We start from the raw sequence: 20,000 nt of genomic DNA, 5'->3' as shown, positions 1-20,000 counted from the left end.
TTTAGGCCCAAAACATGTAGATTATGCTTTTTAAACAATGATGTAGTGAAGACGCTATGTAGCGAAGGACGGCTGGAGTTTGCTCGCGTAATCTTTTAGAGAACACTTTTGTCGAGAACTTCATCATACGAAAAGCGGGTCCCACAAAAACCGAGGTACCTCCGTCTTGTGTTGTCATAACGCATAAATATCCTACCTTGATTCGCCACCGCCCTGTTTTTGGCAGGTCCGTGTTTGGCGGCGAAGTGCCGAATCATGGTGGAAGTACTTCCGTGATACTTTAGCTCAGCTGAACACACCATGCACCGGACCTGGACAAACAAAAAATAGTCGATAACATCTAGTGAATAAAGCAAGAATGCCTAATTATATTCATCATTTTTTTTTATTACCAACTAATACTATGGGTGTCCAGACAACATTTCCCCGTCTAATATAATATTGGAGCTTTGCGAATTGGTCGATCCGGACATTAAACCGATATCAGCACGAATCACACATATTTATAACAATATATAATATCTAGTACAGAATGTTTGAAAAGGCTTGATCAAGTGAAATTACTTAAACCGAAAAGGTATATAAAAAAAATACTACAATGTTTAATGTAGACTGCTGCAACGCACTTCTAGTCGGGATCCCCAGTAAGAACATCCAGAAGCTGCAATACATACAGAATAGTGCTGCTAGGATCCTGATGAGAGTGCGGAAATATGACCATATCACACCAACTCTCAAATCCTTTCACTGGCTTCCTGTTCCACTCAGGGTTGAATTCAAAGTCTCCCTACTAACCCACCAGTGCCTCCATTGAAATGCCCCCCTCTACCTCAAAGAACTACTCACCCCCTCCGCTCCGGACAGGCTAACCTCCTCCAACCTCCGAGGACAAAGCTACGAACAATGGGAGACCGGGCTTTCTGCTCCGCCGCTCCCAGTCTGTGGAACGCTCTCCCTGACCACCTGAGGGCACCACAGACTGTGGATGCTTTTAAAAAAGGCTTAAAAACTCTTCTTTTTAAAAAAGCCTTTTTTTTAAAAATATATGCATACTAGTTTTAGCTATTTGGCTGTTCTAGTTTTTTTTCTTTATTATTATTGTTATTTTTATTAATACACTGTAGCACTTTGAGGTTGTTTACTCAATGTAAAGTGCTTTTTAAGAATAAAATCTATTATTTATTATTAAGCGTCTTTAATGGACTTGTGATGTCTTATATTAAGTTCAAGTGGAGTGGTAATTGTTAAACTCATGACAAGGTAAGTTGAATGATGCGGACACGTTTCTTACTGGATACTCTAATACGCTTCTGACTTGGGGACTTAACTATTTTGATACTTGTTTGTATTGACAAATGTCCTGTTTTAGACTGCAGTATTGTTCAACTAAGGACACTTATTACGTATGCCTAGCTTGTTAGCTATTTTGTGCTTTTGTAGCTGCTATCTCCTCGTAGCCTGTAGCCGACCATGTTTAGCTTTTGTAAATGACTTGACTAAAATACAAGAAAAACAACAACATTGTGTGATTATTGGAGGACATTTAGATGTTGATTATCCACCATTGGACAAGTAAACGCACTGCAGGAAGGCTTGTAGATGCAAACCGAAGTAATGTTTTTTTTCCTCTTACCGGACTGATATTTGATTTCAATATGTAATCGGGACACCCCAAACGAACACCAACTTGAGATAAGAACATATTGCACTGCACAGAGAGTTTTCGTAACACCTACCTTATCTAAAGCGATCAGATTGAAGTGTTCCCACATTTCAGAACGACCTCTCTTCCAGGCTGGCTCCACCAGGATCCAAAAATGCAAAAACACAACAGTTTTTCAATGACGACACGTTTATCTTACAGGGCTGAAAGACTTTTTAAGCAGTCTTATGTGTTAGAGCAGGCTCATTTTCACTAAAGGCCACATCACAGTTTTGGCTGCCCTCAAACCGTGAATAATTTATGAATATAAATGTATAGGATTAACCTTCATGATAATATTATACAATTTCCTATGCAATTAATTATATTTTTTACATACACTGTAAAACAAACAAAAAACATTTCTTCAGTAAAAAAAAAACTGGCAGCTAAGTCGCCACAAATTTACTTTGAAATATACTGTGGTTTTTAACGCACATTACACTGCAAAAACTGAAATCTAAGTAAGATTAAATATCTCAAATAAGGGTGATATTTTCTTATTTTCTGTCTGATAAGATAATTCTTCTCACTAAGCAGATTTTATGTTAGAGTGTTTTACTTGTTTTAAGGGTTTTGGTCCTAAATGATCTCAGTAAGATATTACAGCTTGTTGCTGAGATTTGATGACCTATATTGAGTAAAACATGCTTGAAACTAGAATATCAACTGTTGCAAAGCTGTGTCATCAACACTCACAAGTATAAAACTACTTTTTTAAAGTAATAATTTCTTACTTCAAGCATGAAAAAAAAAATCATGATGCCGAGCGCATATATAATTATGTCAAGATAATGGCACTAGCATTTACTTAATTTAAGAATATTTTTCAACATATTGAGCAAAAAGGTCTCTTTTTTTTCTACCAAGAAAAGTGCACTTGTTATTAGTGACAATATACTTATTTTAAGGTATTTTGGGGTTCATTGAGGTTAGCTAATTTGACATGTTTTGGAAAGTCTTGACAAGCCGAATTTTCTTGTTCTATTGGCAGATAATTTTGCTTAGTTCAAATAAAATACCCCTAATTTTTGTTTAGTTTTTTCTTGTTTTTGAACACTGACTTTTTGCAGTGTACTGTGAATGGAAAAACGGCACTACAGTTTTTTTTTACAGTATATTTCTGAAAACGGAGCAGCCAGTTTTTCTTGGTGAAATCTATTGTCATTTTTACAATGTACAATTTCATGGATAACCTCCTTTGAAATTATAAGTCAAGCAGATGTTCATTATTATTTTTAATTTTAACAAAAAAAAAAAGTTGGAAATGTATGATGATATAAAAGTAGACAATAATAAAGTTGAAAAGTAGAGATGTCCGATAATGGCTTTTTTGCAGATATTGTCCAACTCATAATTACCGATTCCGATATCAACCGATATATACAGTCGTCGAATTAACATATTATTATGCCTAATTTTGTTGTGATGCATATTACGATGTACAACACGTTAAATCCACTCATTTCGTTTTGGCGCCGCCGGTGAGAAATTAATCTCCCTCATTTCACAATGAACAGCATCTGATTGGCTCTATTTCATAGCCAAAGCCCACCCTCTGTCATATGTACGCTATTAAAGAACTGTGATTGGATGTATTCTGAACTTGTCCCACCCATTTACAAAACCCAAAACCGGTGAAGTCGGCGCATTGTGTAAATCATAAATAAAAACAAAATACAATGATTTGCAACATATGTTGCCATCCAAGCAACGTCTTTTTCATGGACGCCCCTGCTTATTCCAGCAGGACAATGCCAAGCCACATTCTGCACGTGTTACAACAGTGTGGCTTCGTAGTAAAAGAGTGCGGGTACTAGACTGGCCTGCCTGTAGTCTAGACCTGTCTCCCATTGAAAATGTGTGGCGCATTATGAAGCCTAAAATACCACAACGGAGACCCCCGGACTGTTGAACAACTTAAGCTGTACATCAAGCCAGAATGGGAAAGAATTCCGCCTGAAAAGCTTCAAAAATTGGTCTCCTCAGTTCCGAAACGTTTACTGAGTATTGTTAAAAGGAAAGGCCATGTAACACAGTGGTAAAAATGCCCCTGTGCCAACTTTTTTGCAATGTGCTGCTGCCATTAAATTCTAAGTTAATGATTATTTGCAAAAAAAAAATTACGTTTCTCAGTTCAAACATGAAATACAGTATCTTGTCTTTGCAGTCTATTCAAGTGAATATAAGTTGAAAAGGATTTGCAAATCATTTTATTCTGTTTTTATTTACCATTTACACAACGTGCCAACTTCACTGGTTTTGGGTTTCTCCAAACCTGAGAGCCGAGGGACAGGGACGGGGAAGATGATAAGAGTGTATCCTGTCCATTTTTCAGCAGATTTCTCTGCTACTGCTGATAATCAGTGTTGGGACTAACGTGTTACTAAGTAACGCGTTACTGTAACGCGTTACTGTAACGCCGTTAGTTTCGGCGGTAGCTAGTAATCTAACGCGTTATTTTTTTATATACAGTAACTCAGTTACCGTTACTGCATGATGCGTTACTGCGTTATTTTACGTTATTTTTATGTAGTATCGGCTAGAAACTGAACATCTGAGTGTGTTTTATTGGAGTGCTCCGGTGGAAAAGAAGAGGCGTGCTTTCCCCCACCCACAGAAAGCACGCCTCCCCGCAGGGGAGACGTTCCTCCAGAGCCGTACTTCGGGTCTAACAACCTTCACTTTACCCGGAAGAGGGTCTTAACAGCTGAGGGTGAATGACGAGCCCGGCGGTTTGTTGCAACTTTGTGACTTTATTGCACGCAGCCATCCACCAAGCTAGAGCACCTACACGCACTCACTGTCGCCGCTCCCTCACCTCTCTCGCCCACTCACTCACTGACGTCACTCACCTCTCATGCTGTCATATCTTAAAGGGCCACACACACACACACACACACATACGCTACTCTCATAACAACTAACAAGACATCATGGCGAAGCCAGAAGTCGAGTTTTTTAACATGGAGACATTCTCAATACTTTTCTTTTGTCGAGCACAAAGAAAATAACATTTTAGTTAAATGTAGGTTGTGTCTTGGATCAAAGATCCTATCTACTTAGAGTTAAAGTTAAAGTGCCATTATGTTGCAGCTATTTAAAATAGTTTTGTCAATTTTTTCTGGCCTGAAATAAATTGGCCCTTTGAAACATATCTTTGTCTTTGTGTGTTGTATGTAGACCACATTGCTTTCTGAGTTCAGTGATGCAAATGCATGTCAAGTTGATCAACAGATTGTATTATTCTCCAGTGCAATAACAGTACTGAAATGAAGGCTAAAAGGGCATTAATGGGAGCCTTAAAAAAAGGGGGGGAAAAAAAGTAACTAAATAGTTACTTTTCACAGTAACGCATTACTTTTTGGTGTAAGTAACTGAGTTAGTAACTGAGTTACTTTTGAAATAAAGTAACTAGTAATTGTAACTAGTTACTGGTTTTCAGTAACTAACCCAACACTGCTGATAATGTACTTTCTCAACTTCAAACATTTCGATTTGAGGGGGCAAGACATTTATTTGAGGGGGTCTCTGTCCCCTCTTGCCCCCACGTAGAGCCGGCCTCGGTTCTAGTCCCCTCTAACATTTTAGACAGCCTTAGAACAAAATACTGTTATTTGGAGTTTGAAGTGTTTATCGAAGCGTCGGTGTCAAATTGCCAATCACTATCGGAAAGTCTTAATTGCTTCAGAGTAGGGCTGCACAAAACATTGTTCAAAAATGGCAATCTCACTTTTAAATGACAACAATTCTTTGCATTTTTTTATTTTAAGCGTTGATATTTTACTCAAGGACTTTACTAGCGAGCTACGTCGGTGAAGGTGGGCTTTGTGGATAACTTTCAGTCTTACTTTAACTTTATCACTAAAGTCCCTTAACTGTCAGTCTGAATCCGCAGGAAGAAATGCCGAACGGCAATTTGAAGTTTCTTTTAAAGCAGGCAATAAAGGGTCTCAGCCTGGACAAAAAAAACAATGTCATTTATTGAAAAAATAAGCACACGGTCCTGAACATGCAGCTTGATATACATGAATATATTACTGATATACAGTATATACAATCTCACACAGTGGGTAAAATAAGTATTTGACCCGCTCGCAAAGACACAATCTGTTGTTTATGGTAGATTTGGTCTTGCCTATGGTGGTGTCTTTTATCCATAAACAAGTTGAGATTAGTAGTACCTTCTTAAAGGGACAGGACTTATTTGTGCACCTGCAGTAACCAGCCTGTGGGGGTCAGATGGCTCTCTGATTGGCAGGGAATTAAATACTCTTTACCCTTTGATCAAATACACATACCGTATTTTTCGGACTATAAGTCGCAGTCTTTTCATAGTTTGGCCGGGGGTGCGACTTATACTCAGGAGTGACTTATGTGTGAAATGATTAACACATTACCGTAAAATATCAAATAATATTATTTAGCTCATTCACGTAAGAGACTAGACGTATAAGATTTCATGGGATTTAGCGATTAGGAGTGACAGATTGTTTGGTAAACGTATAGCATGTTCTATATGTTATAGTTATTTGAATGACTCTTACCATAATATGTTACGGTAACATACCAGGCACGTTCTCAGTTGGTTATTTATGCCTCATATAACATACACTTATTCAGCCTGTTGTTCACTATTCTTTATTTATTTTAAATTGCCTCTCAAATGTCTATTCTTGGTGTTGGGTTTTATCAAATAAATTTCCCCCAAAAATGCGACTTATATAAGTTTTTTTCCCTTCTTTATTATGCATTTTCGGCCGGTGCGACTTATACTCCGGAGCGACTTATACTCCGAAAAATACGGTAACTTTATTACCTTAAATTAATGTTTCAGTCAATATCATTTTTTTAAATGTTCTCCTTTGGCTACAATAAACCTAGCATGAATTACGTACTGTTCATATCTCGTACGGGGTAAAACTCCAAAATGTAATGAAAAATACTTCTTGTACCCACTATACACTTTATACAAACTGTATGTATATATAGAGTAAGGGTGCACGATAAATATAGAAACCGATAATTATTGGGCCAATATTAGGAATTATGACGTTACACCGATATAGCCGCTTTAAACAAATCCTCCAATGCTCCATTAAAGCGAGCTTACCCTGTAGTGCTGTATTTGGGTTAGGGTGAGCAAATCAAGTGCTACTTTTCTCCTAAATGCTGTAAGCCTGTCATAAACTTTCTCCGAGCTCAATGTAAACAAACATGGCATCGATCGTGTGGGACTTCTTTGCTGTTTCAGAGGAAGACTTTTCGTGTGCTTTTTGCACCAAATGTTCTGCAGAAGGGTAAAACATCACGCAACCAACACATCAAACCGTATCAGCCACCTAAAACGGCAGGTGTTTAAAAAGCCTGCGAAGACATCTGTGCTGCTAAAGAAGCTGACGCAATCTATTTATTAGTTTCTCTTACCTCCAGGTGTTCACAAACAGTTAAATATACATTTGAAAAGTGATAGTTATAAAAGCAGTAAGTTGTCAATATCGGCATGAGAGGAAAGTATTGTGTATCCTTAATATAAAGAGACACATGTTACATGTCAAATACTTAAAATACAATTAAAATCACGGTGGCCACTGAACCAAATATATTGCATGCTTTTTAAAATCAGTGGTAAAATAAGAATTTGTGGAATTGTATCCAAAATGGTGCAGCCCTACTTCAGATTTGATTTAAAGTTGTGTAGCTGCTGTTCCTTGCGGCACACTAACTTGGCACTCACAAAGAAAGCTGCTGATCATCGCTTTTTATGTAACTTGGTGAATTATTTAGCATAAACTGGACATAATCAACATTTATTCTACATTGTGCGTCAGCAAATGTGTGGTCAGACTTTTCTCATAAGAATAGTTTTTACCACAAACTGAGCAACTGAATGATTTTACTCCTGTGTGTGTTCTCATGTGTGACTCCATATTAACTTTTTGGGAGAATCTTTTAAAGCAAACTGAACAACTAAAAGGTTTTTCACCGGTGTGCTTTCGCATGTGTTGAGTCAAACTATATCTGTAAGAAAAAGTTTCCCGGCAAATGGAGCATTTAAAAGTCCTTTCTCCCGTGTGTGTTCGCATGTGGGATACCAAAGTTGCATTGTGAGAGAATCCTTTGTCACGAACTGAACATCCAAAAGGTTTTTCTCCTGTGTTCGTTCTCATATGCGATAACATTGTTTCTTTCTGTGAGAATCTTTTATCACAAACTGAGCATCTAAAGGCCTTTTTCCCTGTGTGTGTTGTCATGTGTGAGTCAATATTTACCTTTTGAGAGAATGTTTTACCACAAACTGAACAACAAAAGGGCTATTCTCCTGTGTGTGTCCTCATATGATGAGTCAAACTGTATCTGTAAGAAAAGCTTTCCTCGCACACCAAGCATCTGAAGGGCCTTTCTCCTGTGTGTGTTCTTATGTGGGATACCAAAGTGGCGTTGTGAGAGAATCTTTTATCGCAAACCGTACATCTAAAGGGTTTTTCTCCCGTGTGCGTTCTCATGTGTGACACCAAAGATGCATTGTAAGAGAATCTTTTATCGCAAACTAAACACGTGAAGGGTTTTTCGCCTGTGTGCGTTCTCATGTGTGACTTCATGGTTTCTTTCTGAGAGAAATCTTTACCACAAACTACACACCTAAAGGGTTTCTCTCCTGTGTGTGTACGCATGTGTCGAGTGAAATCACTCTTTTTAGAAAAGCTTTTGGCGCAAACTGAGCAGGTCAAATGTTCTTTACCTGTCTCCTTTTCAGAGCATTCAGAATGTTTGTTGTCAGTGTGGGTCCTCATTTCACCTTCAAAGTCTGCAGCACCGCTCAAAAGGGTGTAGTCCCTGTCTTTATCCTCATCAGAGTGTGACGTGTCATCACTATCTGATAGTGGAGCTAAGAGGTTGTGTGCTTTTGGTTTCTCGTCATCGTCTTCAGTTTTCACAGAAACAACAGTCAGTGGCAACTTGGTGGGATCAGCTTCCTTCTGCCTTCGACGACACTCTCCCTTCTGGGTAATCCAGAGTTCCTCCTCTTCCTCTTTAATGTGCTGGGGCTGTGGATTCTCAGGCTTCAAAGCAGAGGTCTCCCCCTGCTGCTGAGGGTGACGTTCCTCTTGACGACCAATCAGCTGCTGGACGTCTGCAGGCCAACAGATGGTCAGAAACATCACGGCTTTGCAATTTATTACCAAGCGGCACCAAAACAGTGAACATAACATTTGGGCGGCATGGCTCAGTGGGTAGGGTAGCCATCTTGTAACCGGTAACCATCTTGTGGTGTCCCTGCGAGACACAAAGGCCCTGTCTACATTAAGCCGGATAACTCATTAAACGAATAATTATTTAGCCTTGTTGGCCACACTAAACCATTGTTTAAAGGCCTACTGAAACCCACTACTACCGACCACGCAGTCTGATAGTTTATATATCAATGATGAAATCTTAACATTGCAACACATGCCAATACGGCCGGGTTAACTCATAAAGTGACATTTAAAATTTCCCGGGAAATATCCGGCTGAAACGTCGCGGTATGATGACGTATGCGCGTGACGAAGTCAGTTTAACGGAAGTTATGGTACCCCGTATAATCCTATACAAAAAGCTCTGTTTTCATTTCATAATTCCACAGTATTCTGGACATCTTTTGCAATTTGTTTAATGAACAATGAAGGCTGCAAAGAAGACAGTTGTAGGTGGGATCGGTGTATTAGCAGCGGACTACAGCAACACAACCAGGAGGACTTTGTTGGAGAGCAGACGCGCTAGCCGGCGACCTCACCTTGACTTCCTACGTCTACGGGCCGCCAAACGCATCGGGTGAAGTCCTTCGTCCTTCCGCCGATCGCTGGAACGCAGGTGAGCACGGGTGTTGATGAGCAGATGAGGGCTGGCTGGCGTAGGTGGAGAGCTAATGTTTTTAGCATGGCTCTGTGCGGTCCGGTTGCTAAGTTAGCTTCAATGGCGTCGTTAGCACAGCATTGTTAACCTTCGCCAGCCTGGAAAGCATTAACCGTGTATTTACATGTCCACGGTTTAATAGTATTGTTGATTTTCTATCTATCCTTCCAGTCAGGGGTTTATTTTTTTTGTTTCTATATGCAGTTAAAGCACGATGCTATCACGTTAGCTCGTAGCTAAAGCGTTTTGCTGATGTATTGTCGTGGAGATAAAAGGCACTGAATGTCCATTTCGCGTTCTCGACTCTCATTTTCAAGAGGATATAGTATCCGAGGTGGTTTAAAATACAAATCCGTGATCCACAATAGAAAAAGGAGAGAGTGTGGAATCCAATGAGCCAGCTTGTACCTAAGTTACGGTCAGAGCGAAAAAAAAAAAAGTATTTCACTGCATTCTAGTCCGTCACTCTAACGTTCCTCGTCCACGAATCTTTCATCCTCGCTCAAATTAATGGGGTAATGGTCCGAATCGCTCTAGCTGCGTTGAAAACAATAGGAAAATATGAGGGAGTGAACAACTGACAACGTCACGCTACTTCCGGTAGGGGCAAGGTTTTTTTTTATCAGAGACCAAAAGTTGCGAACTTTATCGACGTTGTTCTATACTAAATCCTTTCAGCAAAAATATGGCAATATCGCAAAATGATCAAGTATGACACATAGAATGGATCTGCTATTCCCGTTTAAATTTAAAAAAATTCATTTCAGTAGGCCTTTAAGGTTCCCCTTCTTGGATAATTTTTTACACGGGTAAGTGCGCCGTGTATTTCTTGAATCTCCGGCTCTTAGCTTTGTATGGACTCATCGATCGTTTACAAACCGAGTTCGGAGAGGAAGTGATGCCAGAAAGACCGCGCTCCACACAGGAAGTGACGTCAGAAAGAACGCGCCACAGCCAGCTTCATAATACAGCGGTTTCGTAACCCGGAGCTAACTACTGGAATTATGGAGGCGAGTCATCCAGACCTGTACAGACGCTTGTAGAAATCACACATGAATACCTTAAGAGAAAGCGATTGCAGCTATTTGGGATACAACACTTCCCAGACGGCAAGAGAACTTTTGAATGTCCAGGTCGGCTGTGATTCTACCTCCGGAAAAACTTTGTCCATTTGTCGAAGGAGAGACAACGAGAATGCGGGCTCCCGTGGATATCATAAAAAAAGGTAGCGTGTGCTGTATTACGGAAAACAGCGAATGCTTTTGGACTGGCAAAGCAGACTGTATCAGTTATTGTCCGCCATGTATGTCGCAGACTCAACGTCTAGGTCCAGAGTATATAAAGTCACCAAAAATGATTAGACAATGAAGGTGAAGGCAAAAGAGTGAGGAGTGTCCTGACCAGATATTTAGATCCCTAGATTGATTGATGTAAAATATTCTGTATCACATTGTTGACTTTCACGTGTCCATTAAAGATTTGATTAATTTATGATGGCTCAGGTGTGATTCACTACAATAGGGCCCTACAGCACACTAGATTCCAGTTAATTGAAATACCACAACACTGTATATTGTTTAGATAAGTTAAATTTAATTTAAGAACTTGCACACAAAGCAATACTGGAGGTGACTATGACTTGCGCATATTCCGTGCATGTGTACGCAATTAGTGGAGTGGGAGGTTTTTTCCCACTCCAGACTGGGCCCCCTTAGGAGCCCAGTCTAGATTGTATTTTTTTTAAGGCTGCAGCTAACGATTATTTTTCTATCGATTAATCTATAGATTATTTTTTTCGATTAATCGGTTAATCTATAGATTTTTTTTTCGATTAATCTATAGATTATTTTTCCTTTTACCGATTATTTTTTTATTCAAAATGAAGATGAAAAAATAAATGTAGGCCCGTTTTTTCAAAAGGCATGGCTTTTATTTACAAAAAAAAAGAAGTATGGCCACTCAGTCAACATTGACAACAACATGACTAAATATTCTGTAACAATGTAAACATTTAAAACTTTTAACATTTAACAAAATTAAAAGTAGCTTATTTGCTTTTTAATGTGCAAATATAAAAGTCAACATCCAGTGCAAATCTTAATATTCTGCAATAGTATAAGCATTTCAAAAGTAAAAGTATTGCTTATTTTGCTTTAAAATGTGCAAAAATAAAGACAAACATCCAATACAAAAAAGTGCAAAACGAAATATTATGTAACAACAGTGTAAACATTTCAACAAAAGTGAAAGTATTGCTTATTTGCTAAAATGTGCAAAAATAAAGATAAACATCCAATACAAAAAAGTGCCAATCTAAATATTCTGAAACAGTGTAAACATTAAGTATTGCTTTTAAAATGTGCAAAATAAACATCCAGTCCAACACAGTACACAATAACCAATTCTACTCATTCCAGTGAGTGACTAACAGTTGTAATGAAGAAAGGTTAGCATGTCTACGCTCAGAAGGGGTCGATGTGGCTGGAACTGAGAGGTAATTAGCCTTCACCTCAAGCCAGGACTGCGAGTGAGCTGAACCCATCAGCGTTCCTGTTCTGTAACCCTGTACACTGTTTGTTTGTCTAATCTTGAACGGGTTTGTGCTGAAAACAAAGTTTCGTTGTACTTGTGCAATGACAATAAAGACCTATCCTATCCTATCCTAATGTGTACAATTGAATATCTTAGTTGCTCAGACAGCATTACGTTTATACAGGTTTCAATTGGGGAATGTCATTTTTAATTCATGTTAACAATAAAGCTAGCTTGCACTAGCTTGTTTCTCCTGTATTTGAGCAGTGTCACCGCAGTCGAAGATGTTTATCAAATTGTTATCAATCACGGTTTTTACAATAATTTTATTTGAACCGGTAATTCTAACGTTGGGGTTTATTATTGCATTCCTTCTCAAGACTCATGAGTCACAACATCCAAGTCTGAGTCAAATCTCAACTGTGTGACGGCAAGTCGAAAGTCAAGTCACAAGTCTTTGTTTGTGCAACTTAAAGGGGAACTGTACTTTTGGGGGGGAATTCATTTACAATCCCTGTGTAAGAAAAGTACATACATGTCTTTCTTTTCTTATGCATTGTAATTATAATATACGGTATGTACGAGGTGGCTAACGATGAAGCTAATAGGAGTAATTTATTGCGCCCATAAAGCCCTCTAAAAACATCCAAAATACTCCAATTATATGTCGTGACCTGAATATTAACCAAGTATTAGCGTTATTGTTATTAGAAGCGCTAACGCAGAGGAACTACTATCATCGGCAGCGCGGAGAGGTAACTAGCTTATGCAGCTATTGACATACTGAGCTGCTGCACCGCCTCTGAGCTGGTAAAAGTTAATTCTAGATTATAAATCATGCCTCTCACCTGTCTTGTAGAAGGTTGTGATCTTAAAACCGAGAAGTTGGTCAACTTTGACATTTAAATTAAACTCGGAGATGGCGAGAAAGACACACAAAAAAGCTTGTTTGCACTAGGGCTGCAACAACTCATCGATTAAATCGATTATAAAAATAGTTGGCGATTAATTTAGTCATCGATTCGTTGGATCTATGCTATGCGCATGTGCAGAGGCAATTTTTTTTTTTTAATAAACCTTTATTTATAAACTGCAACATGTACAAACAGCTAAAAAACAATAATCAAAATAAGTATGGTGCCAGTATGCTGTTTTTTTTAAATAAAATACTGGAAAGGATAGAAATGTAGTTTGTCTCTTTTATCCGATTATTAATCGAAGTAATAATCGACAGATTAATCGGTTATCAAATTAATCGTTAGCTGCAGCCCTAGTTTGCAACCACTATTTTTTTTTCTTACCTGAATAAAGATCTTGATTAATTATTTGTCAAAACGGGAAGATAGAAAAATCCTATCAGTTTCCATTCCAGTCAGAGCAGACATTGTACAATGAGTGATTGTTTTATTATGTTTGTAGTTTGTATTTCTTGTTTAGCACTTAGTAATACTGCTACTTTCTGGATCTGCCTATGACTCAGCTTCTAAAACATGTACATACAGTAGCTCATCCTCCTAATATTCAGCCTCAAAAATATAAGACCATCATTTGTCCCAAAGTAGTCTTTGTTGTCTCTCAAAAAGTTAGCAATGGTTAGTAGCAGTTGTTGTTGAAGGAAATAGCGAACGTTGTAATGCATCTGTGAAATGAATGCACTGACGTATGCTTAAAATGAGCAAAATACGTAAATATTACATGCCATCATAAATGTGCCTGTTACTACATTACATATCTATATTTGCAGCATGTATATAAGGATGTTTTAGAGTGTTGTAGGTGGAATAGAGGAAATCCCATTGGGTCATTTGTTAGCTGACTTTTGCTAGCGTTTTTTTTACAAGTTAGAATGCATAAAAAAATGAAAAACGTATGTGTGCTTGTCTTAAAGAAGGATTGTGAATGACAGGAAACATTCCCCCAAAATGTGCACCTTGAATCCGAGTCCCCATCTAATGGCACACACTCAAAATCACAGATGTAACATAATGCACGCTAATCTCGTGTCACATTTCTCGACATGCCCTCCCTTTACTGGCTCCAAGTTACTTTTATTGTCCGATTTGAAATTGTAATTACTGTTTATAAGCGCTTACACTGAGTGACCTCACCCTATCTCTACTGCAGCCTTACTATCCCCTAGGCTGAGAACCTTGAGGTATTTGGACCAGCGCCTCCTAGTGGTGCCCAAAGCTAGGCTGAGAACCTTGAGGTCTTTGGACCAGCTCCTCCTAGTTGTGCCCAAAGTTAGGCTACGAACCTTGAGGTCTTTGGACCAGCTCCTCCTAGTTGTGCCCAAAGCCAGGCTGAGAACCTTGAGGTCTTTGGACCAGCTCCTCCTAGTTGTGCCCAAAGCTAGGCTACGAACCTTGAGGTCTTTGGACCAGCTCCTCCTAGTTGTGCCCAAAGCTAGGCTACGAACCTTGAGGTCTTTGGACCAGCTCCTCCTAGTTGTGCCCAAAGCTAGGCTGAGAACCTTGAGGTCTTTGGACCAGCTCCTCCTAGTTGTGCCCAAAGCTAGGCTACGAACCTTGAGGTCTTTGGACCAGCTCCTCCTAGTTGTGCCCAAAGCTAGGCTACGAACCTTGAGGTCTTTGGACCAGCTCCTCCTAGTTGTGCCCAAAGCTAGGCTGAGAACCTTGAGGTCTTTGGACCAGCTCCTCCTAGTTGTGCCCAAAGCTAGGCTACGAACCTTGAGGTCTTTGGACCAGCTCCTCCTAGTTGTGCCCAAAGCTAGGCTGAGAACCTTGAGGTCTTTGGACCAGCTCCTCCTAGTTGTGCCCAAAGCTAGGCTACGAACGTTGAGGTCTTTGGACCAGCGCCTCCTAGTTGTGCCCAAAGCTAGGCTAAGAACCTTGAGGTCTTTGGACCAGCTCCTCCAAGTTGTGCCCAAAGCTAGGCTACGAACCTTGAGGTCTTTGGACCAGCTCCTCCTAGTTGTGCCCAAAGCTAGGCTACGAACCTTGAGGTCTTTGGACCAGCTCCTCCTAGTTGTGCCCAAAGTTAGGCTACGAACCTTGAGGTCTTTGGACCAGCGCCTCCTAGTTGTGCCCAAAGCTAGGCTAAGAACCTTGAGGTCTTTGGACCAGCTCCTCCAAGTTGTGCCCAAAGCTAGGCTACGAACCTTGAGGTCTTTGGACCAGCTCCTCCTAGTTGTGCCCAAAGCTAGGCTACGAACCTTGAGGTCTTTGGACCAGCTCCTCCTAGTTGTGCCCAAAGCTAGGCTCAAAACCAGAGGAGATGGAGCCTTTGCAGTAGCGGCTTCGAGACTGGAACAACTGTCCTTTCTCCGATGGATCCTCTCGTCGCCGAGCTACTTTAAATCCAGGCTAAAATGTACTCCTTTTCTTCTTGGCGTTCAAACTAGTTAGACAGGATATCTTAATTGTTAATTGCCTATTTTCATATATAATATATATTTAATTTAATGTGATTATTTTAAGATCTAGTACAGGGGTAGGGAACCCATGGCTCTCGAGCCAGACGTGGTTCTTTTGATGACTGCATCTGGCTCTCAGATAAATCTTAGCTGACATTGCTTAACACGACAAGTCGTGAATAATTCCGCTGGAATTCAGTGTTAAAAATAACGTTCAAAATATAAAACATTCTCATGCATTTGAATCCATCCATCCGTTTTCTACAGCCCCTGTTCAAGGTTGCGGGTGGCTCAGCCAATCCCAGCTGTTCTTCGGGGTACAGGAGGGTGGCATTAATGGTAAGAAACGTTATATTTATTATTGGTTAGCTTCAGAATAACAATGTTATTAAAAAACAAGAGACTTATTATACTCTAAAAATGTTGGTCTTACTTAAAAATGCACGCATTTAGTTGTGTTCAGTGTTAAAACATATTAAATGGCTCTCACGGATATTTGGCTTCCATGGCTCTCTCAGCCATAAAGGTTCCCGACCCCTGGTCTAGTATTTGTGCAACCTGCTGTGATACATTTTACACAAAACTGTTGGTGCTTTTAGATGTGCTATATAAATAAATACTTTGAACTGACCTGCACATGCCACATCTTTACAGGTTTACAAAAAAAAGGAACACCATGATTACTTTTCTTGGTAACTAATATACCGTATTTCCTTGAATAGCCGCAGGGGCGTTAATTAATTTAAAACCTCCTGTCACTCCTGCGTTTACCGGAAATCGGCGGGATGGCCGTGCATGCGGTAATTATTTTAAAACCTCTTCTCACTCCGGCGTTTACTAAGGCTGCAGCTAACGATTATTTTTCTATCGATTAATCTATAGATTATTTTTTCGATTAATCGGTTAATCTATAGATTATTTTTTCGATTAATCTATAGATTATTTTTTCCTTTTGCCGATTATTTTTTTATTCAAAATGAAGATGAAAAAATAAATGTAGGCCCGTTTTTTCAAAAGGCATGGCTTTTATTTACAAAAAAAAAGAAGTATGGCCACTCAGTCAACATTGACAACAACATGACTAAATATTCTGTAACAATGTAAACATTTAAAACTTTTAACATTTAAAAAAATTAAAAGTAGCTTATTTGCTTTTTAATGTGCAAATATAAAAGTCAACATCCAGTGCAAATCTTAATATTCTGCAATAGTATAAGCATTTCAAAAGTAAAAGTATTGCTTATTTTGCTTTAAAATGTGCAAAAATAAAGATAAACATCCAATACAAAAAAGTGCAAAACGAAATATTCTGTAACAACAGTGTAAACATTTCAACAAAAGTGAAAGTATTGCTTATTTGCTAAAATGTGCAAAAATAAAGATAAACATCCAATACAAAAAAGTGCCAATCTAAATATTCTGGAGCACTGTAAACATTAAGTATTGCTTTTAAAATGTGCAAAATAAACATCCAGTCCAACACAGTACACAATAACCAATTCTACTCATTCCAGTGAGTGTCTAACAGTTGTAATGAAGAAATGTTAGCATGTCTACATGCTCTGATTCTTTTCTTGTTTACAATATTCCCAGCAGCTGAAAATAGGCGCTCAGAAGGGGTCGATGTGGCTGGAACTGAGAGCTAATTAGCCTTCACCTCAAGCCAGGATTTCTAGCGAGCTGAGCTGCAGTTTAAGTTTCTAGAAGGTCAACGGGCTCATAGTGATGTTACTAGTAGTTCACTGGGAGGTGTTTATTATCATTTGGGGAGAGTCTGCTGCCTGATGCTCACCTGCTAAACACCTATCTGCTCCACGCTGAAGCGCTGACTACATGCGCTCTGAATACGCACTGCTGATTGGCTGATAATGCTGCGTGTGTACCAATCAGATGGTTGTGTGGGTGGGACAATGCTGCGTGTGTACCAATCAGATGGTTGTGTGGGTGGGACAATGCTGCGTGTGTACCAATCAGATGGTTGTGTGGGTGGGACAATGCTGCGTGCTGAGACAGAGGCAGACGGAGCAAAGCAGCTTGTTAAGACTTTAGCTTAGAAACTCGTTCGGTACACCCCCGTACCGAACCGAAAGCCCCGTACCGAAACGGTTCAATACAAAACACGTACCGTTACACCCCTAGCAGATACAAATGACACATTCATGTTTTTGTGTAATGATGACAACGTATGCTCGCGCGGACGATTGACTAGTTGATGGTTTTCTTTTCAAATGTTCGTTCATAGCCGTTGTGCTGCTATGATAGGCCATTTCCGCTCGACACAGTGTGCATACAACAACATTATTAGGCCGTTTATTGAAATACTCCCACACTTTTGGCATGCTTTTCCCCCCTCGCTCGCTCCGCTCGCATCGTCTTCTTTGATCGTCTGCTTTGCGCTTCGCCATGACGGTAGTGTGACGTCATTATGCGACGCGTCGACGCACAAAAACGGCGTCGACGTATTTACGTAACCGATGACGTCGACTATGTCGACGCGTCGTTTCAGCCTTAGCGTTTACCAAAAGGAATCCTGTAAATTTAGGCGTGCGCTTTGAGTGTGATGTAAGGCTGTAAGCATACCATCATGAAAAGCACATTTAATAAAAAAAAACGTTATTATGGTCTTACCTGTACTTATAAATGGAGTCCATTTGCAGCTCCTTTTGACCAAAACAATCGATAACTTGTTTATAGAAGTCTTCATTATTTTCTTTCTTCCGTTTTAAAAGTCTCTCTGTCTCGATGGAGATATTCCTTTAATTATTACCTCCTGCTTCGATTGAAAGTCCAGTTTAGAAAACTGTTTTATTTTAGATACCGGTATGTAATCCTCCTTGTTAAACGAAGAGGAAAAAAAAAAAAAAATCTCTTGCTGCGTGTGTTCACTTCTTCTGCAGTACCGGAAGTCGCAAGAAGGATCACTAGCGTGGCAGCGCCCTCTACCACCAGGAGGCGGGAGTCATTTGATGACTCATACAGTATTTAACACACGCAGCTACGGTATATTAATAAAACATAGCTGCTTACTGTTCTTTTTAGCATACTGTACCGGTATTCAATAGCTTGGACCTTAAATCCTACTGAATAGCTCTTTATCTTTTTTCCTTTGTGCGATTGTAAACTACTGAAAGCAGCTTCCTCCATTTTGAAAATGAGGACAGGTAAAGCGTCACTCGTGACGTAACGAATTTGACCCGGTGGAAGTTCTAGCCATATGCTAAATATTTTGCGAAACAAATTTTGACCCGGCGAAAATTATAGACATGCGATAATAAAATTAATATTTTGCGAAACGAATTTGATCCGGCGTCAATAATGACCCGGCGATAAGGCCAAGCATGCGTTAATTATTTTGAGAAACGAGTTTGACCCGGCAGTAATTCTAGACGTGCGAATACTATATTCCCTGTGCCAATTCAAGGAAATACGGTAAGTAGTTATTTTTGGAGGAATTACATGTTAATGAATGAGAGGCAGTTTTATGGACTGTTGTTTCATCAGTGGACAACATATATTATTTTTATTATTTGGACATATAGTCGTGGTCAAAAGTTGACATACACTTGTAAAGAACATAATGCCATGGCTGTCTTGAGTTTCCAATCATTTCTACAACTCTTATTTTTTTGTGATAGAGTGATTGGTCACAAAAAACATTCATGAAGTTTGGTTCTTTTATGAATTTATTATGGGTCTACTGAAAATGTGAGAAAATCTGCTGGGTCAAAAGTATACATACAGCAATGTTAATATAATCTTGGCAAGTTTCACTGCAATAAGGCGCTTTTGGTAGCCATCCACAAGCTTCTGGTTGAATTTTTGACCACTCCTCTTGACAAAATTGGTGCAGTTCAGCTAAATGTGTTGGTTTTCTGACATGGACTTGTTTCTTCAGCATTGTCCACACAGGACTTTGGGAAGGCCATTCTAAAACCTTAATTCTAGCCTGATTTAGCCATTCATTTACCACTTTTGATGTGTGTTTGGGGTCATTGTCCTGTTGGAACACCCAACTGCGCCCAAGACCCAAACTATTAATCGATTTAAACTATTATACAAACATGGGGTCTGGTTCAAATATAGATATGAGGGTCTTTAATTTCACATGCTATTGTACTCTGTCTCAAAGTGTTAACATGTGCTCAATGTTTCCTTACCATTATTGCTATGTTGTCTATTACCATTATTGCTATGTTGTCTAATACCATTGTTGGCATTTTGTCTATTACCATTGTTGGTATATTCATTATTCCTACATTGTTGATACAAATTATTGTTACAGTGTAATAATTATTGTTACTTGTGGTAATGCCACTATGATACAACATATGTATTATAATCCTTGAACAAAGTTACAGTGAAACTCATGTGAATAATCACTGAATGGAGAACTGGGGGTGGGATTAAACAAATGATCTTCTTCCCACTCCCTTTCAGGCAAAACTGGACAATCATGCATTACATACTATACATTACCCTTTGCACTATATTAAT

At 39.2% G+C, this 20,000-nt stretch overlaps 1 protein-coding gene across 2 annotated transcripts in view; it reads right to left on the bottom strand.

Moving 5' to 3' along the window:
* Positions 1 to 20,000, bottom strand: part of LOC133632200 (zinc finger protein OZF-like) — a 63,443-nt gene that overhangs the window by 41,213 nt on the left and 2,230 nt on the right. For both annotated transcript variants that reach the window (XR_009821666.1, XM_062024488.1), the window contains exons 2-4: positions 8,445 to 8,837; positions 1,737 to 1,795; positions 197 to 311 (exon numbers count right to left, since the gene is read on the bottom strand). Coding sequence is in view for 1 of the 2 variants with exons in the window: in XM_062024488.1 (XP_061880472.1) it covers positions 197 to 311; positions 1,737 to 1,795; positions 8,445 to 8,837 (567 nt within the window). In the remaining variant the exon portion in view is untranslated. The remainder of the gene's footprint in view (positions 1 to 196; positions 312 to 1,736; positions 1,796 to 8,444; positions 8,838 to 20,000) is intronic.

This window comes from Entelurus aequoreus, linkage group LG17 (assembly GCF_033978785.1).
Source record: "Entelurus aequoreus isolate RoL-2023_Sb linkage group LG17, RoL_Eaeq_v1.1, whole genome shotgun sequence".
Classification (NCBI taxonomy): Eukaryota; Metazoa; Chordata; class Actinopteri; order Syngnathiformes; family Syngnathidae; genus Entelurus; species Entelurus aequoreus.
Note: the sequence above shows the minus strand (reverse complement) of the source record. Positions and strands in the feature narration are given on the sequence as shown.